A 26,542-nucleotide genomic window follows, 5' to 3' on the forward strand; every position below is an offset into this window, starting at 1 on the left:
AATTAGACAGCATGTGGGGTTTAAACCCTTGTGGAAATGTGTCTGTCATCTAACTGTTGTGCCTCAGATGTCCTGTACTGCTCAGTTACCCATCCGGTAACTCATGTGGCTTGTTAATTTTGTGTACTCTGAATCTGTAACTTCTGGCAAGATAGAGAAAGGGGGTGGAAGTGCACTGTACATGTGGAGCTCTATTTTTCAGGGTGCTATACTTTTGGGGCAGGGAAAGGAAAAACTGCTAGGTTACAGACTTATTATGTAATCCTGGATGAAAAACTTTCTTCTTAGTTGCTTGTTCTCTTCATCTGTAAAACAAGTACAGTAATGCCTTCCCAGAATGGGATTGTGGGAACAGACAAAAGCATATGAGGAGCTCAGAAATTATAGTGATGGGAGAACAGGAGTGCATTAGAGCAAGTAGATCTATAATTGTTGAGTTATATTGGGAGAATATCCACCCAGAATACTGTACACTCATCAGAAGATACACTGCCTGGAGATTGGTCTTTTGTATATATATGTAACATAACGGGCTACATGCTTCCAAAAGCAGTCGCACTCTTGCTTGGTGAGATGAGTTGGAGGTTGCTGAAAGTGTTGCCCTTTTACATGCTGTATCTACTAGGCTGTTTCATTACTTTAGCTGGTAGGAAGTGAGTTACCACACAAAGTTTTCCTGTAGGCCTTGCACAGTTTTTTGCAGTGCATCAGAGTTCCAGAAAATTTTGCCAGTGTCAGGATGCCAGGCATTCATGATTTCTGAAGAGATGAATAAATTATTTAATTGTACATGCCCCTTCCCAGTCAGAGCTCAAAGACAATTGATTCCCTGGAAAAAAATGCTGTCAGACCCAGAATCTCTAGTAGAAAACTGACTTAATTTTCTTCCTCTTTTTGTAGTCTGCATTCTTGGAAGTTGAACCCCTCCCTATCTTTTCTCCTTTGCCAAAGAAACCCAAGTGGATCACCTTGACGACCTGAGAGAAGGGAGCACAGCCCACTGCTGGAGGGCTTTGAAGAAAGTAAATTCTTCAGCAGATTTCAATTTAACCCTCTTTTATTACTTTTCTTTTTTATAATTTAAGTCCATTTCATGAGGCAGTTTGCATGTCCTTGAATGGAATCTCGTTACCATGAAAGCTTTTTTAGCATTGATTTCATAACAGTCTTAATTTAATAGCGCCGTCATTACTGAGAAGCCCTGAGAGTGAGGCCCTAGCTTTCCAGGTCACTGACCTTTTAATTACAAACCTTGTTCTGATGGCCAGGTTATCGACTGGACAGCTCCCAACTCCTGCCCCCAGCATGAAGATGAAAATAACTGCCTTTCCTCCCCCACTTCCAGAAAAGGGAGGAAAAGAAAAGTAACCTCTTGTGTTTCCAGAATTAATTTTCTCCTTCAGCTTTACTTTGTAATTAATTCTTTAACATGTCTCAGTGAAGCTGGAACAGTTTTTACAAAGCTTTTCCTTGAGAAGAAAATACAATGCAAGCCAATAGAGTCCAGTGACAACTCATACCAAAAATATAGTTAGTAAGTTGTGCTGTCAAAATACCTGTTTGGGCCAAACTGTTAGAAGAATGTGTGATTAGGCTGTATGTGTAGACTGTATTCAAGGAATGCTAGATGTCTTGTCCTTCTCTTCAAACTTGCCAACAAGATACGTATTTAAGAGATGGTGAAGAAAAGGAGTGAAGACTTAACTTCACTGCACAACTGATAGTGTGAGTAAGCGCTTGTCCTGTTTTGTACTTGCAGATCAGGTAACTTGTTCTCTAGCTGTCTAATAAGCGTTTTACGCCAGTGCCTGGACAGACCTCATCACTTGCACTTGCAAAGGTAAAAGTGAGACCTGGAATTCAGATATTGATAACAAAAATTTATTGCAAGAATATACTTAGTATATTAAGCATCTAGAACAAATTACTTCAACACACAATTAAAGTTCACTAGCTTAGGTAGAACCAGGGAGGGTGTGCTTTCTGATTATTAGAGAAGTTTGCAGCAGGCGTTCAAGTAGCATAAAGTAGGTCTAACAGCTTGTGTAGACTTACAGAAATGACTGTACCGGTTAAACGGAAGTCAATGCATTCTACATTTTCATGATGCTTTTCACTGGAGGATGTTGGAGCACATTGTACTCATTAAGCATTGAAACTTTGCAGCTATTTGCATGGAGCACGTTTGATGGTGTGTATAGGGTCATCTAGATCTCACTGTGCTTTCCACTAAAAAGCATCCACCTATGAGGTAGAGGACAGCAGCTGCTTAACATCACTATGTGGTTTTTAGGAGAGGAAATGAAGAATACTTTAAGTGATCTTGCAGAGGGAGCTTTAGGGATAGAAAATGTAATTACTGAGTAAAAAATTTACTAAGATTCTTGAAAAGCGCTATGGGATATTTAATTACTAAAGATGCTTAGGCCTCTGTTTATGACTTTGAAAGACAGCTAATGTGCCTTATAATATTTTGCTTAGGTTAAAGACAAATATGTCCTACACCTGTTCATGCAACCAGTTTGTTCTTTAGATGTCTCCCATCCAAGCTTTGGGTCAATACAACCCTGCATAAATGGGGAAATCTGATTGTCTCCCAAGGAACTTATCAGGGTTCCGAAGAATGAAGAGTGAGAGAATGAATGCTTTCATTGCTAACAAACTCACAACAGTTCCTATCTGAATAAGCATTATTGGTAGTCACATCTGTTTTTGGCACTCTGCTATGTTTGCCCGGTGCTGATAATGTTCAATATACAGGAAAGATTTCTACTGCTGGAATCTCATAATCTTGAAGAATAGAGGTGCTCATGATCCAGAAATTAGTTCCACAGTTCTGTATTTTTTATTAGTTGCTTTCTTTTTTCTTCCTGAAAATGATTGAGATTCTCTATCTATCTGCTGTGAAGGAGATGTCTCCCAGTCTTCTGTCTGCATATCTGTCACTTGCTGTTCAGACCAGCCTATTCATCATGCTGACTCTTTTCCCCCCATCAATTTTACCACTGTTCATGACATCTGAACTTGTCATGAACTTTACAGATTTTCTTGGCTTCTTTGGCAAGAAGAGAACTGCAGCAGTAGTGCTAACAAAATGTGATAATCTGGTTGACCATAGGACATCCTGGGGAATCAGATATGGCTATTCTTTGGAGTTGTCAGGGGGTTTGGAAGAAAATATAGTTGATAGAAAGCCTTCACTATCATTCCTCAAGATTTGGAAGGAAGTTTGGAAAAAGTAATCTATTTAGTCCCTATCTACATGGAGAAATAAGTTCCTATCTCATCTTTGACTCTTGTGCCAGTTGCTAGTGATTCACGAGAGGGCAGAAAAACACCTGACATTAGCTTAGGCGTAACTAGCCATGTAATGCAGTGTACAAAGGAAGGCAATCCTTTCTTTTTCCTACCTTTTAATGTTTTTAATAGCCAGATGATTAAGAAAAGTGTGTGTGTGTTTGATAGAAACTATAGTTACTTACAAAGGAGTTTGTTATTTTAGAAGAGCATTGTACTTCGTGTACATTTCATTGTTTTATAACAATTGAGTTTTATAGCTCAATGGTATCTAGAAACCAGGTTGAACAATACATTTCTATCCCACTGGAAATTCTGACACTTGGAAATTTGTTTTTATATTAAATAGGGATTAACATATAAATTTGCAGACTTTTTTTAAAAATGAAATACTATAGACCTGTCAGATCACTCTGTATTGATTAGACTGGAGTATTTAATATTGTAACTGATAATAAAAGAGATTGATAGAATACTATAATATGTACTATAATATTACAGTGAAAATATTTGGGGGAAAAAAAGGGTTTTGAATTGTTATGAAATCATTACTTTTCTCCAGAACATTTTGGGAGTTTTTGAAGAAACTTTCTGTATGAAAAAAAGACATCCTAGAAGTTTGTTGATGAGCTCTACTTGGAACTAAAGAATTCTTTCATATAAGTGCTTTTCACTAGTAGGAAAATATATCATCGTTGTTAGCGGATAGCTCCAATAAGTTTGTTATCTTGCGCTGTTTTGTTCTTGCACGTTTGGCTTGAATACTCGAGACTACTGGCTCTGAACACAGTATGTTGCTGAACATGAGACAAGAAGTCCTACTTGGGCCTCTTTAAAGGGAGCAGAAGACAAAAGTCATGGAAAACGTAAGGCCTACTAATCTTCACAGTGTATTGGTTTAAGCAAGATTATTTTAAAGGGCTTCGATACAAGATCTGCTATTTAATATTAAAAACAAGAAAATCGCAGTGACTTTCTCTTTGGTTTCTGTGTGAAGTGTTGAGAAGGTGCCTGACAAGAGGCACTCCTTTGATGTTTGTGAAGAAAACATTGAGGAAGCGACTCTCAAATTTTATGTCTTCTAAATGCCTATATATGTGTTCTATGAGAGAGGATACAAGTCACATTAGTGGTAATATCCTTCCTGTCTCACTTCAGGCTCAACCTACAGTGATCTTGAACCAGGTAGATCTATATGCCACAGAACAGGAGAGGTGATTCATTTAGAGTATATTGGGTAAACAGTCTGCTACATCTTCTGTTTCTATTGGGCCACAGAAATTCCTCACGATTTCAGCGAAGAGTCCAGAATCACCTTTGCCTTGTTTTTGTAGCTTGAAAATTATTGATAAATTGGAACAGACCAGTTTGGTGCTCAGGAAGTTGTGCATGCTACAAAATATTGGTTGTAAGCTTAATTTTAACAAATAATTGGAATGTCATGGGTTTAATGATGTCTCTCCACTTGGCTATCTGACAGTAACTATGTAATGTAAAAGAGCCGTTAAAAATGGCTTTGCAAAATTAACTCCTGTTGCTCACCGAGTGTGTTTTGAGTCATGTCTGCCTTGTTTACTGTCAAAATAATATTTCCATTCTTGGTAGCATTGAAAAACAATATGATTACAGCAGAGTTAGTTGAAGTCTATTCTAGAATACAGTGCTAAAATAGTCAGTTATATTCAGAGCCATGAAATTGCTAGCCTTAGTGATAGGCAAAAAAGACCCAGATCCTAACTCTGACCTGTAAATTTAATAATTTATTTATTATGTTTTCAAGTGAAAGTAAATGCAGAGTGCCAAAAGAAAGTCACTTCTGTAGTTATAATCTAAGAGCAGTTATTGGAGATCTGAGATATGACTGCTCACTTGGCTTTGGGCAAGTTGCTTGTTCTCAGCTTGCCCATCTGTAAAATGGGGTTAATTACCACTTTTGCATTATTGACTTAGTAAGATTTATGTTAGCTATGTTTATAAACTGCTTTGATATGCTTGTTTTGGAGTTCTTGGTGCTGCAGTGTGTGATTTTTTGAAGTTGCTTGCTGCAGTAAAAGCCACACTTGCGGAGAGGTTGAGTATTTACTTCCGTCAGCTGTGTATGGGAGGGGAGAGCTGCAAACTTTAGAATGTCAGAATGTCAAGGCTCAGGCAGATTGCGTGCAATCCTAATCCAGCCCTGCAGCTTTGACCTTTGAAGCAAGCTTCACCTTGAGACAGTTGAAGAGATCTATGTACGTTTGTATAAAAATATTTTTGTGATAGAAGGAATTTGCTCTTCGTGGTCATCCAGCCCAGGGTTTCCCCACAGTCTTCCTGGAGCAAGTAAAGGAATTCAGTTTCTGATCTGCTCTGTGAATGAACCTGGTATTCTAAGTCTAAAGAGACAGCCTTCTCTCTTGGGGCTAAAACAAGGAGTGTAATTAGGATAATCTGTGTTGCTCTTCTGCTGAAATCCATCTCAGACCTAATGATACTTTCCTGCTAGGAAAGATAAAATAAGTTCCTGTATGAGATAATTCTCTAGGTTCTCTTAGACAACATTTCTACTCTATTTAAAACTTATGTCTTGGGTGCCCGTGAACATGGAATTCTACTGTTTGCTTTTCTGTTACACTGGTCCCTCTTAATTTTAATCTGGAGTGCAATCATTCTTTCCTTAGCAAAAAGGGGAATTTAGTTTTTGGTTCATTCTTTCCTATTCTTTCTGATGGAACCTCATCAAAGCAAGACTCCACTCCCCCAGGAAGAGAGCAGAGAATTCATTCTCAATGAAATCGGAGGCTCTCTGAAGTAAAAGCTGTTGACTTTGTCATACCGTGCAAATGTGCATTGCTTTTAGCAAGACAATAAAGGGTAAATGGGGTGATCTCTGCTCCTGTGGAGAGGTCGGGTGGTTACATTACACAATCTTCTAGAGCATCTTGCAGCAAATACATGGGTTATATTAAAAGTTGCAATCATATCATTTTTTAAAAGTAAATTGCTGACCTTATGCAGTGGAATCAGCTTTATTGAATTTCGCCAAAAATGCGTTTATAATCCCCCCCGCCCCCGCATACACATGATATTCATGTCCTTGCTGCCCATGTGGAAATGTCCCTTTTTATGGTGATAAAATTAAATTTGTCTTTGTCTCTGCTTTGCCTCACCTTTTAAGATTCCATCCTTAAGAGACACCAGTGGATATCCGTACCAGAGAATGAAGACGGGCAATATCCCTGCATGGCTGGCTGGCTGATTGTGAGCCAACTGCTACGGAACAAATAAATAAGCTTTTCACATTTAGAGGACAAATAAAGCTGAGGACAGCTGTAATATGGGTATTTTTCTAGGAGTGTTGTGGCCTTAGCATAGGTAAGAATTTATTTTGACTTGGAAGTACTTATGCTTTGCTTCTGGATTTTTTCTAATTGCCGTGCAATACGAAATGTAAAATCTACAAATAGCTACTGTGCTACTCATGTAGTACTATGTTATGTGTCCTCCTTCAATAATAACTAACTGTAAAACCTTCTAGCCTTTGGCCACCTACAGCACCCTTCCTGAATTCACTTAAGAAGAAAAAGTGTTTTGCAGCATGCTCAAGAATTTAACAAACATATATCCCATATTTCTGTACCACTTTGCATATTCTAAGTACTCTACAAATATTAACTGACTAAGCTTGTGACACCTTTTGTGGAATGGCAAGATTGTAAGATCAATTTAATGTACTTCTGATTACATTTATTCTTCTTTGTTAGAGCTTTACATTCTCCAAACAGTTTGTAAACTCCAGATTTCAGTGGGAAACAGAGGAAAGAGCATCCCCATTTTAGATAGGGAAACTGAGTCAGGTGTATTAAGAACAGTTAGATAATTCTGACTTCCAGTCATATATATAAATATAACCATAGTGTCAGTGTGATGTGCTGATGTTCATAGCATTTTCAGTAAAATTACTTAAAGCATTATTGTGTTTATCCTCTCCAGGCCCCAGATGCTCTCGGGGGGTGGGAGATGTTAAGCTAGTTTTCTTCAATAACATCAACGCAAACCATCTAAGTAAATAAAGAGGCAGATTGGCCTCTGCAGTGTTAGTGTGTATCCTTTCTTTACAGGATCTCCCCCAACCTGTCTTCCTTTTTAGGTAGCATTTAGAAGGCTAGCTGCTCAGAGATACAGAGAAGAGTATCAGAATATCATTGCTCCTGCTCTTCAAGTAACCAGAAGAATGCAGCTGTTAAACTCAGAAATATAAAATACATGTTTAAAAGATGACTCTCTATGTGTTTAAAAAAGAGAGCGAGAGAGGATTCAAGGGAACCAAAAAATAGCAGGTTCCATTACTGTAATTAAATGGCAGCATTTAACCTATCAGTCCGTTGCGTGTATGTGAGAGACGAGCAGGGAGCTGCATTTGAAATGATCACTGTCTTCCTTGGGGGATAGAGTAGTTAAATAATTTGTTTGTGAGGTGTGAGTTCAGTGTCGGGTAAAGCAAGTGCTTGCGCGTGTGTGTGTATCTTAGAAGCTAGGGATGGCTGTGTGTTTACTGAGAATACCCTAGAGGTTGGTATTTACTAGCACGTGCACTGTCAATAAGAACACAAGCTGCTCTTGCCCATTTGTTAGGTTATGTGCAGAGTCAGGGCCTTACCTGGTCCCAGATATTGCATCACAAAAGGAGAGCTTTTTTCATGCTAGGCCACCCGAGACAGACAGGAGTAGCAGTAAAAGAAAACCAGGGAGGAAATGGGGGAAGAAAAGAATTAGAGTCCTTTTGGTGAGCTTCACCTACTGCGGTGACATTAAAGGGTAAGTTGTTCTGTCTGGTCATTGGACTTGGCACTCAGGAGCGTGGGGGCTGTGTCATCCCTGGGGGACCAAGGGCGGAGCTGCTGCTCAGAGGTCTGCCCCTTAAACAGCACGTCAAACAGTCGCTTCTCCTGCAACAGTGTCGTCCTACCTGTGCTTGGCTTGATTCCTATAGTTCAAGACTAGTGTGCAAAATTATGTGGAGAGAGAGGGATCTGCAAAGTGCATCCTTGGCCCTTCATTGTTGGCCCCGACTCTGTGAAAAGCTCTTTGGGCACCCCAGGAAGGAGATACATTCTTATGTAGTGCCCAGAAGGGAGTATCTTCCCATTTTTATTCGCTCCCTTGTTGTTTGTGAGATGATTCCTTTGTTTAGGGAGTATTTCCTAGTCCTGGAACTCCAAGAGCTATCCTCATACAGTATGAGTTGATACTAGTAGCGAGGTTTTTCAGCTGCTTCAGCTGCCTCACCTACTGATCTGACTTGTGTTATGTTGCAGGAACATGCCCATAAATGTTTCTTAATCTTCACTCCAGTTTCTGTGTGAATTCTGTGTCACCACTCCCATTTTAACTCCTGGGCTAGAACTTTTGTGAGGCTCTAGAAGACAACAGACAGTTGTGTTTTAACAGTAGTGTTAAAAAAATAGATATTTCAGTATTTCCGTTTTGAACATTCAACTCCAGTGATTGGATTTTGAGGGCAACACTTGACCGAAAGGAGACCAGAGAAATGCCATGTATTTTAGCAGCAAGTCAAAGCAAAGCATGAATTTGAGTCCTTGTGTAGTTGGTGAGAGTCAGAAATCTGGAAGTATTTCCAAAGATGATCTACAAGAACAAAAAAAAGGAGACACTTGTTACTTGAATAAATTATTTGTTGCAAATGCCTTACCTAGCTCAAATGCATATAAGGTATGTATAGATTCTCAAAACTGTCAGTTAGTCTTTGTACGTGGTAATTGTGTCAGTCTCAAACATTTTACAAAGGATAGCATGTAATATTATTCCTTTTTTACAGATGTAGAAACTGAGGCAGATGGAGGTTAAATGACCTACACAAGGTCAATAGCAAGGCTGGGAATAGAACCCAAATGTGTAGAGGCTTTTTATTATACTAATAAGGAAACTCTGGAGGTGTGTTTGGCATGGTAATCGGAACCCTAGAGAACTAGAAGCAGTTAGTATGTTCTGTGCATGTCCCGAGGGAGCAATGATGAAACTCCTTTTCTACCTTACCACTCCAGTTCTCCGTGTGTGGTCACTGTAGTTTTTCCACCACTTAACCTCATTATTTTTAGTATTGTTAGCATTAGTCGTCCTTTGGGCGTTTAATCCAGACTCCTTTAATTTTCTCCAGAACTCTGAAGAGCTGTTGAAGGCACATGGGTAGAAAAAAATAACAATAAACAAACCAAAAGATGAAAAATGGTCTTTTGAAACTTCTGCTATTTTGTTGACTTGTCCTCTAATGTTTTTTGTCTTCACTCTTCTTTTATCATGAAGGACCCTGCTTGAATGTGTAATCTTGGTTTCTTAAAAGTTCATTTGCTATTGTTTCTTTCTTCTCCACCCAAGATTAACATCCTGTGTGATGACATAGATGGTTGTTGTCTAAATGGACGCGATGTAACCAACAAAATTGTGAAGGGTGGGTGGAGAAATATTTATACAGTTGTGTTAAAAATTACAAAGTAGGTTTGCCTTTTAAACAGAAGGTATTTCAACACTTATTGGCAGCATCAGCCTTTAATTTTACAGGTGGCTAGCTTTGTAGTAGCATTCAGCAAACAATATTTTAATGGCATGTAAAAAAATTTCTCTAAAACAAAAGAAAGAAGAACGAGGGTGATTTATAATCTGTAATGAATACTTGCTGACATGTCTTTTTATAATAGTGTATTAGCGTCTCTGTCTTTCTGGGGGAAGTGCAAACCAGATTTACCTGAAACTTTTGTACCATAATAATCAAATATGTAGTATTTAGGTGTATTTTCCTTAATTGAGCTTATCTTCTCAGTGCGATGATACCTGACTCCTAGGTGTCTAACATTGATTCCACTTTAGAGAAACTGGGTTAGAGGAGCAAAGACACTCTGTAAGGTTTTGAGAAAATACTGTCAGAAAAAGGACTTAGACTCCTGTGTTCATGGCTCCTCACCCAGTGTTGGTTTTTTTTACATTTCCATATATTTTTCCCATACATACCTCCATGTATTTTTACATTTTCTTTGAAACATGCAGCTGTAGCTACTGTTCTCCATGCTTCTTACAGCAACTTCCTGACAGAGAGTATGCACTGTTGTACTGCATATTCAATGTTCTGTTCTGTGTGTTCTTCAAACACTAAAACTTTATTTGGTATACACTTAATATGATTTTTCATGTGATAAGTCTGGACTACTGGGTTTGTTTTGTTCCTTTCTAAAGTTTAAAGTTGTGAAAGTAAAAGAGGAAATAAATAACATTGAGGCAAGTTGCTCTTTACATTGCAGTTAATCTTAGTCTGCAGAAGCTACTGTCTGACAGGTATTGTCTACTGTAGAAAATATCCAGATGCTCTTGTTAGTGTGTTTGGGGCAATCAGTAATTCCAGAGTAATACAAGGAACTGGGAATGGTGCATCAGGACAGACTTTCTTATTCTTACGTATAAAACCAAGTAATCCTTCCAATATTCTGACAAATCTGGTTAAAGAATTCCCTATAATGGCTTGAAATTGCTGTTCTTTTCCACAATTCCTTTCTTTTGAACACCGAACTCGGGAGAAAGAGAGTCTGGTTCTAGAGTTGCAGGCCAGCATAGTCCAGTAATAACAGCTCAGCAGTGATTTCTAATCTGGAGTTATTCCACTTTAGGGCCGGTCTGCTAGGTCAAATCTAATATGGACCATATTCTGGCCCATACCACTGAAAGGCCTGGTTATTCTTTGCTGCAATAGCAAAGGAGATGTTGGAGTTACAGATGTCTGGTTGACTGTCAATCCTCCAGGCCGGCTCCTTCTACTTTAGTGCCGTAATTCTTGTGACATGCTGGTTCAAGTTGTTGGAAATGCAGTTTAAAGTTGGAGTTCTGAAGGTAGATCAAAACCAAACCTCCTATATTGCCAGTGTTTTTACCTTACCTGAATTTAAGACAACCTCTGGCTTTCTCCTTAAAAGCTCCTAAAGATAGTATCACAGATCAAAGAGTAGCCAAAGGCCAATCATTTTGTTACTATTGCTCAACAAGCTGCTTAACAAAATATTTTTCTTTCATACAAAGTAAATGGATCTGAAGCACAAATGTTTTCTGACACTGCTGTTTTTAAAATTCGTGGTAAGTTTTGGTAATGAAGCTTAGTTTCTAGGTTTTTGAAGTGCCGTGTACCAAACTGTTCTACTTTTGGAAATGAACTTGTAATTAATATCCTTTCACGTTTATAGAATGTTTTTTGTTGTAGTTCCCAATTTAATAGAAAGGAAATTTCATAGACCTGGTGTGTACTCTGGGTAAGTTACTTCATCTATGTGTGCAGTGGTTTTCTTTCCGACCTGTCTTTCCTTCACATAGACTGTTGAACGCTTTGGGTCTGACTGCCTTATACTCTTGTTTGTGCACAGTACCTGGCACAATACCTGCACAGTGAATGCCTTTTGGGGTCTCTAAGGAGTATTATAATACAAGTAATGAGGATCAGGAACCATCACCATGAGACTTGTTTCTCTGCAGGAATAACAACAAGCATTTGCCAGATCACAGGTTGGGTATGCTTGGAAACTTACCCGTTTAGTCTATCCAATGCTTGTTTTCTCTGAATGCATAGTCTTATTTCTAGGGAGGTTGTCAGTTGTGATAACAAATTATGACAGCACTGTGGTTACTAGAGTAGTATCTCTTCCATTGTCTGGACTTTCTGCCCTATATGGGCTTCTTTTAAACATATGTCAGAGCCTTGGTTGTGTTCTGTTCCTGATAAACTACCTTGGAATTGGCATCCTGGTATAGAGTCTTCAAAGCCTCCAAACCCCAAGGTAGATACTAATTTGAAATAATTTCAAATATACAGAGGTTTTTGTTCTCTACGTAGTGTTCTCATGTCATGTACTGGCTGAATTGGATGTCCTGTGTTACTGTGTTACAACATTGGTTTCCAGTTAGTCACATCCATTGTCTCTTCTTCATCACTAGTGGTGCAATAGACAAGTGGACTTTACCATTGTCCATTCAAAGGAGGCTTTCTATCAGGTACTGTTCTTCTGCTTGTATGATGATAGAAAGGAAAAGGTGAAGGCAAGAGACCTAAAAATAAAACCCATAGATGATGATAAAATAAAATTTCCCCTTGTCTTTAGAAGGGGAGATTTTTATGTTACAGAAAGACTTATTTCTTCTGTCTTTTTTGCTGATAATGTTGTTCGTAGAATGACTCTGTAACAGGCAGGTCTTTGGAAGAAGATACCCAAGATTGAAGTTTCACTGTGTTCTGCATATGCTTGTTTTGTAGGGATTTAACTGGGCTTTGTAACAAAACTTCTGGTTCTGTAATTCAGGTTATTGAGGTCTTCTGGACATGTCTTGTTTGATTTAGAGTCATGTTGCTGCCTGCCTTTTTTCTAATCTGAACTTTTTGTGAAGCAAAAATTGTGCCTGTTGAATTATGCTGTCTGCTACCTGAAGATTTGTTATAGATTAATTATAAAATGAGGCATCCAAATCCTGTTAAGGCTGTGATAGCACTGCATCTAATAGGACTTTTGCATTTCAGAATCCCGAGTCTGAGTCCCATTATCCAGCCACTTCGTCCTGCATGTTGTTCCTCGTATTCTCCTCTTAGTGCTTTGGCCCCTGAAATATATAGCTTAGTATTGGAACCTTTTACTTAAGGTATCCCTTCCTTTTTTTCTATGTGGAACAGAGATAACATACTTCATATAAGCAAGGAGCTTACTTTACATTAGAATAGGAAGACCTGACCTCTCTTACTACAAGTGAAACTGTATTTTCCCTGCCTTGAAACTACCAGTGAAATAAATACATTTTGCACTGACTTACAATGCTGTGATTTATGCTGTGATATGCTTTGTGATGTTACCATGTCCTTTTGCCTTTGTGTTTGATTTTTTCCCCTCTAATAAATTTTAGTGGGTATGTTGTCAGTGAATAGGGGTATTTACCCAAAATGCCTATAGGAGAATGAGGCATTCTCCCTGATGTCTGCTGCCTCAGAGAAGGAATCCTGTGCACTTTTTTCCCCTCCCATTAATCTTACTGCAATTTTTTTTTCTACATCTTTCCTCCTTGTTTTGAAATAGTATTAACAAGGGAGGTATTTTTGAATAGACAACTAGAAGGAAACATATTTTTCTTTCTCATGTGCATACACATACATGTTACACACAAATGTGAATGAGTGATCAGAAGCAACTTTTTCATTTTACATTTTGAACTTCTCATATATAGAAAACTGAAAAGAAAAGTTGTAGTACTTGTTCCTGTTTTTTCCATTCCAAGACAAGCTAAGCAAGTTGCTTGCCCTTTCTTATTCAGAATGAAAATACTTTGATCCAGTTTTCGGAAGACAATACTCATTTCATAAGAATATTTAATCAGTAGAAAATAGGGAGGATTTAGTTTGTTTGTTTAGTATTTAACCAAGTGAATAAGGCAGATTAGGGGAAGGGGGGGAGACTGGACCCATAAACAAGGTGATATATAATATTTTTTTTCGTTCTCCTTTTAAATAAATACCGATCAGCTTTATGTTCAGAGACAATAGGAGCCGTTGGCTTAAATTTGCAGTTTACTGTATTTATGGCTGTAATATCAAGGTGCTGCCGTCGTAATTTCATGCCCCAATGAGAAGAGCAAGGTCGAAGCAAATGCTTCCATCGGCATCTGCTAACACACTAACTCATAAACAAGGCCCGGCTGGATCAGGTGGCACGGAATAATACAGGCTAATGAAATACAGCACAGCTTTCCATTACTGTTAGTTTTTACAGTGTCGTCATTACGTGTAATTTATGTTTAAAAAATTCAATTTTATACAAGGCTCTGGGAAATAGGGGTCTGCAGGTCACCCGACGACTTTTAACGGCTCTGAGAGTCCTTATTGCACTCTACTGTTCCAACAAAATGTTAATAATAAATAATAAAAAAAATCCTCTTTTACTTTTTCTCTGGTTTGCATATCTTGCTCTGTCTTTTTAATTACAAGTGGCTAAGGAGAGTTTGGGGCTCTAGATGATGTCAGGAGTTATCCCCTTTACTGATGCTCCCAGAGGGGGGTTACTATCTGCTTGCTTTTCTTTTGTCTGTCTATCAATCACCTGGGGTCCTGTAAATGGAGTAAACACAGCTGAGGAGAGGGAGATACTTAACAACCTCTCTCCCAAACCCTCACCCTCTGACATTGCCCTCCTCTCCTCCATTACACTTCATTTTATTATAGACTCCAAAAAGCTTGGCCAGGAAGAGAAACTGCTGCCAGATTTATTTATTTATTTATCTTTGTTATGCCAAAATACTTTTTATTTTAACCTTTTCCTTCCTGGTTGGCTCACTGTAATCCTTAGCATTGTACTGTCAGTCGGGTTTTCCTTCCTTATTTTAGTGCTGTGCAACTGAGGTTAGAGCACCTTTATCCATTCTGATTGCTGTTTAGTCACCCTGATGGGTTAAAGTATATGTTTCTTAAAGATTGCAATTGTATAATTAACAGTCTCGTAGATGAATAAAGCTGTAAGAATTCAAAGCCCTTTCAGTAACTTTTCAAATCACTTTTATTTCTGCATTTTTTGGCCTGACAGTTGAGACCAGTCATTTACCCTTTGATGTTTGGATTCCTTTACACAAAGTTTGAGCTGGAAGTGCAGCAGCAGGATGTTTACATTCAAATATAGTGTCTTAATGTGAATGAAGGGTAAAAAAAACAGAGTGATGTTTCTGAGACCTTAGGTTTTGTTAAAATGTTGGGTTGGGCTCAGCCTCATGAGTGCCGCGTGAACCAAGATGTATGAAAGAAAATGGATCAGGAGACTATGCCTTTTTGACCTTTTTGAAATGTGTTCAACTAAGCACAGAGTAGGATATAGGACAAACATTTGATAAAAGAATCACCCAGCACTGCATGTAACTGACTGAACAGGTGGAATCATTAGTCTGGATCAGATCCCAGAAGGTTTTTATGATGATTCTTTTAAAACGTGGCCATGTTCTTTCTGAGCAGAGTTGACTCGGTGGCTTCCGGGAACAGGAGTGTAATGTCGTTTCAGGGTGTCTACCAGTAGTTCTTCCTTTTAGTCATATGATACTATGCACTAACTACAGGCAGTCAGATAGGTTGTTGTAGCTGAACAAGTTGTCCAGTTCTATTTTGTTTTTTTCTTAATAGAAAGTGTGTGCATGTGTGAGGAAAACAACAACAGAGCCTACCCCCCCCCACCCCTGCCCTGCCTTTTGTTTCTGTCCCTGCAAAAGGGTAAGTGTGACGATTGCTCCAGGGTGGTCTGTCACAGTGGTAATAAAGCTGACTTTGGAAACCCACAAAAGGAACTTAATTCTTTCCACCACCTTTCCCTATTATGGCAGAATCCTGAATTTCTTTCTAAGCAGAAATTTTCTCCCTAAAACTAATGTTGCCTTCAGTTTGTGAAAATCTTGCATGAATTCCTGGATTGAACAATGCAAGGAGGAATATAATGAAGAAAAAGATATGCTTAGTGGATGGGATGGGAAAAAGGGTTGTCACTGAAATGTCAGACCCTGTGTCAGAGAAGAAGAAGAAAAAACTTAAGTGGCTCATCTAGTTAAACTCATGCAAGGGTTCTGCATTGCAATTACTGCTACTGTGTTTCATCCAGAAAATAGAGAAGAATGGGTTTATGGTAAAACAACAGATTGGGACTCACATCTCCTGAGTTTTGTTTCCTGACTGTCCGAGGTTCAGTTCTGACCTTGGAGCACTTCTCATACCTGTACGTCTCACTTCTGCATGTGTAAAATACGGAAAACAGTGCTCCTCTAAGTACTCCTCCACCTCAGAGGTCATAAGAGGAATGGTATTTTGATGTACATGAGGTCCTTACATTAAATAGTAGTAGATATTATAAAAGGGCTTAAACACATAGTCAAGTCTTAAAAGTTCTTGGGCAAAGGAGCTTTTTATACAATACCCAAGGTGCAGACACCAAGAGATGTTTGTGACAACACATTTTATTCTCTGACTTGCTCTGATTCTGTGTTTGACTACAGTTTAGAGAGGCCGAGTGATCCCTGAAAATTGAGTGGCAGCAGTGACAATCACAAAAGAGGGTCAGCAAGAACCTTTAAGTGCAACACAATCATGGGTGCTGGATTATTCAAATCAACACCCTGAAGCCTGAAGAGGAAACTTTAAGGCTTTGTGAAAATTATGACTAATTCTTTGCAATGGCTGTGGTGCTGTAGAGGAATGAAATGGATGGTTGGGGGAAGGGAATAGGTTTGCATTCTGTAGGGCTATGAAGACAGTTTCCTTGCATCCTTCTCCTCAGCTCAGTCCTTGCTCAGTACCCTCTGCGGTTAGATTATTCCTTGCAGATAGCAATCAACTGGAAGGAAGTGTGTGTCTAATTTGCATGAGATTATTTAAAACAAAAAAAAAAGGTCTGCATTAGTCAGGGTGATGGTAAACAACGCAAAGAGATGCCTTTATAATATAGCCGTGGCTCAGCTTTCAAAGCCAAATATAATTCACTTACAATTGGCAGTTTCCTTTATTGTTCCTTTTAACCTTTTGCATTCTGCATGGTCTTGATCTTGCTGCAACTCCAGAAGAACTAAAATGTTCATTTTCCAAAGTGTTGAGAAAGTGGATTTAGAGCAGTTCTTCCGTTAAACGGAGGTGATTTTCTTGGCATACCTATTTGAGAGTTATATTAGATGCAAAGCTCCAGTTTTCATGTCACTGCTTTTGCATCCAAGGGAAGTGGTATTATCTTTGGGTTACTAACTTCCTGCTATATTAGAACAATGAATGGACCATGGATACTTTTTTATATAATGCTGTGATAGAGGGACTGTGATAAAATAAAAAAAGGTGAGATACTGGAACAGATGACACTTTGATCTGGTTTAGAAATTCCCACTTTTCTATATGTAATTAATATATTGAGGTTGAATAATTTGGGGCATGGAAAACTCAGACTATGTGCATACGTGTGTGTAGGTGGTGAATCAGAAAAAAATTCAGTCCAAAGGGAGTTTTGATGAGTTAGTTATAATTTCCTGTGGACAGTCTTCGAGTATCTTGTACTTTTTTGTTAGTGAGTGTGAGAAATGACAACTGTGAAGACAGGTATATTTCTGAATCCACAGGTGACTAGTTGGAGTGCAGACTTACTCCGTATATTTGCTTAAGGAATCAGCTCTGGGAAATTATTCCCTTGATGCTTGGAGGCCAAGATGACAGGGCCTTAAAAACATCTTGTTCAGATGAATAAAAAGGGGGTGTTTCAAGGTGATGGCACTCCCAGTCTTCTCCTCTGATAATTAAGAAGGGATGTAGTTGTGATGTTCTTTTGTATAATGCCACTAGTACCATGAAGAAGACCACTTCACAAGGTAGCAGAGTAGTCCAGGAAAGTAATAACAATTTTAATTTGCACTACTTTGCACAGGATTCAAACCAGGAACTCAAATGTGAAAGGTTTCCCATCATTCTGTCATTCGCATCAGCTTTTTCGTCACAGTACAGTAGGGTTTTAATGGAAGCAGTGATACTTGAGTGTCCCTAGTTGGCAAGATCAGAATAATCCTAGAAGCGCATTTTATCTGTAAAAAGATTTTAGGTTTTTTTCTCAAACAGGATGAGAATAGAAGGGGCCGTATGGTTAGGAAACAATAAGCATTGTTTCCTGCTCTTTTTGTAGAATGAAGTAAGGATCCTCCATAACTTTCGTACATTTCTCAGTGTTAAATATTATCAGATTTGCTGTCTTTGTGTGGCACTAGAACAAAATGCCCTATTCTAGTGGGAGCCACATTTGCAGCCAGCAGCTAATGTTGTCTCCCATCTTTATGAAAATTCCATAGTTGCTAGCGATCTGCAGTGTTGGCATCTGTTTATGCTTTCTCCTACATTGGATAATTAGGAGCTGGTTAAAACAGTTTCTTTCTGATTAGGACTTCGCTTTTTAACATGGATTAGACACCATAAATATTGCTTTTGTGACTAGAACAGTAGGCTGAGTTGTGTTCATGTGCCTTTTATTACCTTCACTGCAGGTCTTGTTCCATACTGTTATGTGTGGGTATGGTTCCTTACTATTTGAGGCATGCATCAAATACAAGTAAAGGGGTGATTTTGTCCAATTGCAGGACCAGAGATCAGGAACTTTAGATTTTTTATACTGTTTCTGATACTCATAATATTCTGTTATGTTAGAGAAATCTTCTAACTTCTCTGTGCATCAGTATCTGCTCTGTAGAGTAGATAGAATAATATCTCACAGGAACTCACAGTAGCTCACATACTCACAGGAATAGGAAAAAGATCTGTTAATGGTTATAAAGCCTTCTGAATACCAGAAGACTGTGTTAGTGCTTTATGATATTAAATAGCAGTTCTGAGACAGATTTGCGTATTTATTTCTGGCAACATTGTTTGTGCAACAAATTGTTCTGTCTGGACTCCCAGTATGCAGTGAAGTTTAAGATCCTGAAAAAATTTCTCGAAACTTAGGTAATATGCTCAGAAGCCTGGCCATTTTCTGTATTGTATCTCCCTGTAATGTTAAAAAGCAAAGTGTTTTAAAGGATTAAGTTCAGGAATTTCACCTACCAGCAATACTTCATGGATCTTGAGTGGAGGTGGTGGAGAGAAAGCATTTCCCCATTTTTCTCCCACTGCTGTCATATTCATACCATTTTCCTCACTGTGCTCAGTCTCTACAACAACTGTGTGAGATCCAAGTGGTCTGTCTCTTCTCTTCTAAATCTCCTTCCTTAAATCTATATTCTCACTTCTAGCCTTTCTGAATGTTTTTGCCTACCCACTGTATGTATAGTAAAAGGTCCTGAATCACTTCACATGTTCCTCATAGTAGGGACACTGGCTTTCTATCTGCTTCTGTGCAGAATAACAACAAATAATACACAGCTGTCCAGGCCCCACATCATGGTTGCCATCTGAGTACTACATTCTTTTTCTAGAGGATGTTTTCTCCTGTTGGAAAAAATAATCCAGCTGTGCTTCCTTCTTTACAGATGCTGGTCATCGTGAATCCTTTAGCTGCTTTTCTTTCCCCCCTTGTTGGCCAAATCCTTTCCATATGTTGTGGCCAATTACAGATGGTCATCCTGGCATTTCCTGATGGCAGGAGTGACTGCACCAACATGTACCATGTGTGCAGTATTACTACAGCTCTGCGTGAAATAAAAACCAGGCTGCCCTAGGGCAATCTAATCATGCAGCAATAGGCCGGGGCAACGCTAAGCTGAAAGTTTGGGCTTGGCCTTGTTTTGATCTGTTTTGTTATAGTTTTATTTCCTCCTTACATTCTGTGTCCCATTCATACTAATCACAGTCAGTCCTGATTTTTTCTTTTTATTTCTGCATTTGTCATAAAATAAAGCAAATTATTCCCGTCTTCGGAAACGATCTAGACTAATTAGTCGTCTAACCCAATAATTAGTTTTTTGTTTCCCTGTCTGTTTTCATGCATTATTGTTAGTTTTTTCCCCTCTTTTTTTTTTTTACACCATTACAGATTAAAATGAGCCACATTTGCAGTTGATGGTATCTTTTTTTCGGGGGAAGAATGGAGAATTGCAATAGAAAGCTACTTCAAAAGCAGCAATAAACTCAAGGATAAATTAAGGAAATTGAATGAGCCACATTTGGAAGCAGCGTTGAGGCTAATATTCTGTCGCTTAAGGTTAAATTGCAACAGAGAAAGAGAGAGGGAGACATTCCAGTGAATCCAAAATTGGGGAGGCATTACTGCTCAAGTCAGTGCCAAAATTCTTTGCAGCTTGAAAGGGTTCTGCCTGGCTTGAGAATTTAATTATGCGTGCATCAAGTGGGTAAAGGTGCTAAACTGATTTCATTTCCTCTGCTCCCCCAGGCCTGACAGATGAAGAAATTGACCTGGCTTTCCAGCAGTCGGGCACAAGCACGGATGAGCCACAGTCCCCAGCTCCTTCTACACAGTTGGTGCCAACTCAGCCCTCTCACCCTGTGGTGTATAGTAAGTAACACTTTGAAAAACATCTGGTCCTGTTGCTTTCTGCAGTGATTTCTGCAGCAATTTCACAGATTTCTGCGCCAGATCCTAGATTTCAACTAATGCCATACTTTTTGTCAGAATCAGACACCAAATGTTACTTTGAATGCAATTCATAGTTGTTGATGCCCATGACAAGATCATATTACACAAGGAAAATGAGATACAAATTATCATAATCTACAAACAAACATCATACATACTAGCCTATGACACCTCTTGACCTGAAGGTACATAGTCAATACTAATTAGATTCTGACCCGCCATAGGGACTTGAAAAAAGCATTTAGTCAAGATAGGACTCAGTCTTCCTTTCTAAAACTTAAGGTCAGGCTTCCATTCATCAGTAGAATTTTCTGATATTTAGATCATTAATATGTGATAGAGCTGATACATTCTTGGATAGAAGGTGCTGTAAAAGTGCAACACTATTACATCTTTAGTTATTGCAACAGTGGACTCTGTTCGATAAACTGTTGGACATCATCGCAAATTTTTGTATTTTAGAGGACTTACTTGCTTAACTAGTCAGGCAACCAATCAGTTCATAGAATGATAGAATATCTCAGTTTGGAAGGGACCCTTAAGGATCATGGAGTCCAACTCCCTGCTCCTCGCAGGACTACCTAAAACTAAACCATATGACTAAGCATCATCCAGATATTCCTTGAACTCTGACAGTTAATGCCTTGAACAGTTAACTTGAAAGAGGTGTATTTTCAGCATGAACAGCAAGCTAGAATATAAGGTCTTCAGGACTTAGTCTGTAACTTCCTGTGTGTGAGTTTAAGGTCTGGTACAATGGACCCCCAGCATAAATGAGTTTTAAGAGTGCTGTCAGGTTACAAATAATAATAAACAGTAAATATGGATCCTTAATTTTAACAAACTTTCTCTCTTCAATCTTAAATAATTTGAGGAGTGACAGCAGAAATTCTGTGTAGACTGTGTGGATGTGATTGTATGATTTTGTGTACAAAATACATTCTCAAAGAATTTTTTAAGTCCCAACATAATCTGTGTAGACTCAAAATTTACATATATATTTGCATTTTAAAACAAACCTCGCAAAAAAGTATCTAAGCTCCAAACAATAAAAACCAAAGTACACACCATTAAAAATCCATCAAAAGAAGCTGTTCAGCTCACATGTGTGTCTGGCAGTTTGAAAATCACTTCACTTACCTGCCAAGTATTAAGAATAGAATTTTGATACTGTTTCTAAACAGCTCTAGGACAGATAATAACCAATGTAACTGTCCACTTAGGGCTCTGTTTATTAGTTTATGGCATAGTTTTGCTATTGCTAGAGACAATACTAGACTTGTTTTCTGAGTTCTTAAATACTCTGGTTTGGCACAGTTGGGGAATAAAAACATTTGTGATGGTGTTGGGCTCAGCACTGGAATATTTTTGACTGTTGTATTAGGTGTGCTAGTGAACTCCAGGACTGAATTCTGCCTCCTGGGCTAATACCTGTCTGCCATATTTCACAGAAAATGCCAGAAAAGCAAAATAAGCTTTCTTGCCGAAGAAACAGTGCCAGATCCCTCTTAGTGCTATCCATTGCTCATTCAGCTAAATCTTACCATAACCCAATATTGGAAGAGTTAATCTTCCCTTCTTTTACAGTGTTCTACTAATTGGAGTAGGGCAGGACAGAAGTATGCAGTTCAAACTGGAAAACATTGTCATCATTGTAAACCCTTGCAGCTTTATCACTATTTGGTTTTTTACTTTTCCTACGTTGGCTTTCCTCAAAGTATCAGGTCCCAATTTCTTCTTACTAGGTAAGAATCTTAACTAACATTTATACATCAAAATGTTCCCAGTAACAGCTCCAAAGAGAAGTCTGACAGTATCATTCTGTAATGCTCAGAAACCAAAGGTAAATAAAAATACCACCAAAGTAAAGATTTTGTAGGGGTTGTAATTGGAAACTGGTGCTCTAGCTTTGTGATCTGAGTGGTGCTTTTTAAATAATTTGAACCAAAAGCTTTTGCCTGTGAGCCAGTCCTTTTTAGCAACCCCCAAAATCAGGGATATGTTGACAATAGGTTCATTAGGTATTGTTTCTCCCCTCTCTAGCCATTCTTTGTAGACCTTATATTTAAGCTTAACCTCTAAATGGATGTATAAAAAGAATAAATAGCTAAATATACATGGTATTCCTGTGACCAAAATACTTGTTTTGATTAGGTGTCATCTGTGCCCTATTCTAGTCCTTGACTGGTGTAGTACCAGTGGTGTTAATGATGGATCCATCTTTGTGTCTTCCTGTTAAGTGCTTTCCGTGGTATCAGAACTGCAAAAAGGGTATGTGAATTTCTCTAGAGCTGATGGATGAGACTGTGCAGTGGCTCAGTGCTCTTTCAAGGTGCCTTGTTTGCTGTAGGTTGTTTCATCAGTTGGATGCTAATCCTGTAATGAATATTTCTGAATAGGTCCAAATCTGCTCCAGGACAGTTGTTTCTGTGATAGTTTACTAAGTCAATTTATCTTTAACAGATTTGTCAGGAGTTGTCGTGTACAGAGAAAGATAGATACTACTTTTTCTGTCTATCTCTAATGCTTATCTTCTTAAAGAGTATTCATGACACCAGTGTTGGAATGCTTCAAGGTTTGAAGTTCAAAAGTATATCTAAAGGACTAATGAGATAGGTAGACTGCTGAATCTGTAAGTGGACTCGTTGATGGGAACAACTCATATTGGAAGAACTTATATTGAAAAAGATTATGAGCTATATTTGCCTTCCCCAAAGACGATATCTGAGTTTCTTGTGAAACAGCATCTGATCTTCTGGAGTATAGGTCTTGAAGACTGTGAACCACTTTGTGTTTGATATTTTGGGGTTTTTTTAAGGTTTTTGTGAGTAGTTTTGACACCTCTACACAACATCACAAAACTAGAGACAAAGAATTACCCCCCACAGAGCAAAAAGGAGAAACAGTTAAGGAGGGTACTGTGCTGTCTCTTAAGAAACCTAATTTCTCTCTGTCCCCCCTCCCCACAAGGTGTTGCTACTTCATGCTTAAAAATTACGTTAAATCTGTGGGTTACGAGTACAGAAGTTCAGGATGGCTTCACAACCAACTCAAAGAGTTTATTCAGCAGTAATAGAGCAAACAGGTGAGTTGGTGATCTTGCCAGCAACTCCAGTGTAAGATGTCCACTCTTGTGAGTCAGAGCAATAAATCCTGTGCACAACTTTTGATTTTACTTGCTTGATCTCCTGCTGTTGTCAACTCAGTCTGTTCTAATTTTTAAAGTTGCAGGAAATAATTCATACCACTTAAACACTTCCCTTTGTACAAATTGAACTGCTAGTTATAGGTATTACTTAATGTTCTAATGTTTTGTTGGAAATAGCTGTTACCTGTGTAAGTACTTTCTTATTCTTGAAGAGTTAACAAGAAAGCAGCATATTTATAAGCTTCAGAGTAGCATAGTTCTTATATGCTGAACTCCTCCTGGGTTTCGTTTAAGAGAAACAATAATAACTTTTGTGAGGAAGAAGAAAGAATTAAGTTTCTAGACACTGTATTTTAGCTCAATACCATCTCTACTATTTCTCCTCCAGTTCTGGAGGAGCAATTCCTTCCCTCCAGTTTGTACTTTTGCCAAGAGGTGTCAAAACTGCTTAAAAAAAAAAGCTTAAAAAAAGCTTGAATTTGATTAATATAGAGAAACAAGACTTTGCCTGACTGATAATAAAACTGATAAATGACATTTGAATTACTTGTAGCAGTAATTTATTACATAAAATATCTTTTATTTGACATGCGATTAGTTGCTGGAAGCATCACTCAATCTGACTAGTTTAAACATGCTCTAAAATGAACCCCCAGTAAAAAAGCAGGGCTGTCTGCTGTTGGCATTGTGAAATATACTAATCCAGCAGTGAGGACAAAAATCTGACTTTAAATATTTAAGTGATTAATTGGGTTTATATTTTTTTTTACTTTTCTAACCCCTATAATTACAAGCAAACTCAGGGGATTTTCTAAGCAAGGTGTGCAAAGCTGCATGCTTATCATCCAGGTATTGTCTGTGTTCTTCCCCATGGTATTTATGGTCTCCATTTATGGGGGTTTGTGCAGATTTTACACCTGCTTAAAAATCAGCTCCAGTGACTGTTTCTCTTGTCATTTGGATCTTCCTATCCCACCCCTGTGTCTTCATTATATGGGAGGCTGTAGAATACAGAATGTTTTCTCTTACAATTAAAAATGGTAACTAGAATACAAACTTTTTTCCCCAACTCCTTTCCATGGGTTCACTGTTTTCTCTTGGAAAATAATCACCTCTTCCAGCCTCAGTTTCTACAGTTTTAAATGTGGATATTAGTGAGGCTGACCTTACTTGGATGCACAAGGCCTAATTAATTGATGTCAGGAAAGTTAATTCTGAGATGAATGGGGGGGGTCTTAAAAACAGTAAGTGTTTACTCTGGAAGTGCAGTTTACAGTTGCTGCTGTGAAGTTAAATGTACTTACAGAACACACAGACTTACAGCTGGAGAAAATCTATGTGTCCCTTCCATTTGCCTTTTGAGGGTCTCATGTAGAATGGTTTGTTACTTCCCTGGTGCCTAAACTGAAGAGTAACTGGGCTATTGGTGCTTTCACTTTCTCTGAATTTTACTCCAGTTTTACAAGTTGGGAAATTGAGGATACGCAAAAAAGTCAGTGTGAAGACTGAGGTTACAACTGAGAAACTTCTAACCCTCTCTCCACCCCACATGTTAGATTAGAGTATTGCAGAGAAAAAGGAAGATTGAATATGGATTTTAGGCAGAGCTGTGACATTCTTCATAACATTGTAAAGTTGATGTGGTCAATGCAGAGCCTTTACTGCGTCCCTCCCTCCCTCCCTTTTCCTCTCCACCCCCCTCACTTTTTTTTGCCACAAGACAGAATTATTTCACACATCTCTAAAACGAGTAAAATGGCATTTCAGCTTCTTGTCTTTATAGACTCTCTGAACTTTAGGAAAGATCATTCTGGTCCCTTTTCATTAATAATGAAAACCAGGGGGCAATAAAATGTTCTTAGCTCAAGCATTAGAGGAATGGAGGTGGAGATGAGTGAGGTGAAAGGGCAAAGCGGACAGGGTCCTACAGGTGCCTCTGCTTTCTACTCAGAGGTCACCACAGCTGGGAGGTAGTTATGGACAGCCAGTCAAGGACTGCCCTGGACAGGGCACAGCTGGACCCACACACCCTCTGAGATTAATTAACCCTTTACAATAGGCAGTTCAGCCTGGAACGAGTTGCATTGTCATGGAAAGATATTTTTAGTCAGATGTTCAGGGCAGAGAACTGGACAACCAAGAGACTTCAGATACCAGAAATGACAGTGGGAGCACAGTAAGGAGGGGAAAGTGGGATGGATGACTGGGGTTTGCAGCAAGATTAGCCAGAAATCATTTTAAATCCTGACATGTACACAGCCAGTTACTGCAGCTTAGCTGACGTGTGTTAACTCATTAAGTTAAAAAGTTATGATAATTTGATCATGTGCCTAAGCTCCAAAACTGCCACTGCAGCAACCCAAAATACTGCTGGTGACACTATTCACCAATTCTGACAGAGCTGCTTTAATTTGTTCAGATTTCTAGCCAGCGGATAATTTGAGGAGCTGTGTCCTAAAATGTAGCAATAATCAATAAGTGCCAGTATTTGAGAGCCAGTGCTTGTCTTAGAGCCTGAGGGCTGGGATTAGGAGTAACTCCTGCAATGAAATGCCTGTAGAAGATCTCAGCAACAGGAAAAATGACAATAGGTGAGCAAAGCAGAAAGGAGACAAGCTTCCAGCCATTTCAGCCAGTTAAGCCTCCCTTTGAAAGCCTAAATTGAAACTCTGGAGAACAGAATGCATTTCCAAGAAGTTGTAGGTCACATGTAGATTTGGATCTGTCTGTTTGGAGACTGTACACCGGCCTCCACCTCATCAGTTCTGCCCACATCCTGCCACTGAACTTTAGGAAAGATCACTCTGCATCCTCTTTATTATTAAAGAAAACCGGGGGCAGTACAAGATTTGTTAAGGGAACTGCGAGGGAGGTGAAAGGATAAAGCTGGTGGAAAACTACAGGTATCTTCTAATTCTTCTTGAAGGAGCAGAGCATACCATATCTTTGCTTTGCTCTGTGGAATCTCTAAGCTTCTGTGCAGAATTGTGTGTTAAATATTGACTTC

At 38.7% G+C, this 26,542-nt stretch overlaps 1 protein-coding gene across 1 annotated transcript in view; it reads left to right on the forward strand.

Moving 5' to 3' along the window:
* PEX14 (peroxisomal biogenesis factor 14) overlaps window positions 1-26,542 on the forward strand; it is a 79,448-nt gene that overhangs the window by 40,773 nt on the left and 12,133 nt on the right. The window contains exon 4 of the mRNA XM_049806081.1: window positions 20,184-20,306. Within this exon, the coding sequence (XP_049662038.1) occupies window positions 20,184-20,306 (123 nt within the window). The remainder of the gene's footprint in view (window positions 1-20,183; window positions 20,307-26,542) is intronic.

The sequence above is a fragment of the Accipiter gentilis genome, chromosome 1, assembly GCF_929443795.1.
Source record: "Accipiter gentilis chromosome 1, bAccGen1.1, whole genome shotgun sequence".
Taxonomy (NCBI): Eukaryota; Metazoa; Chordata; class Aves; order Accipitriformes; family Accipitridae; genus Astur; species Astur gentilis.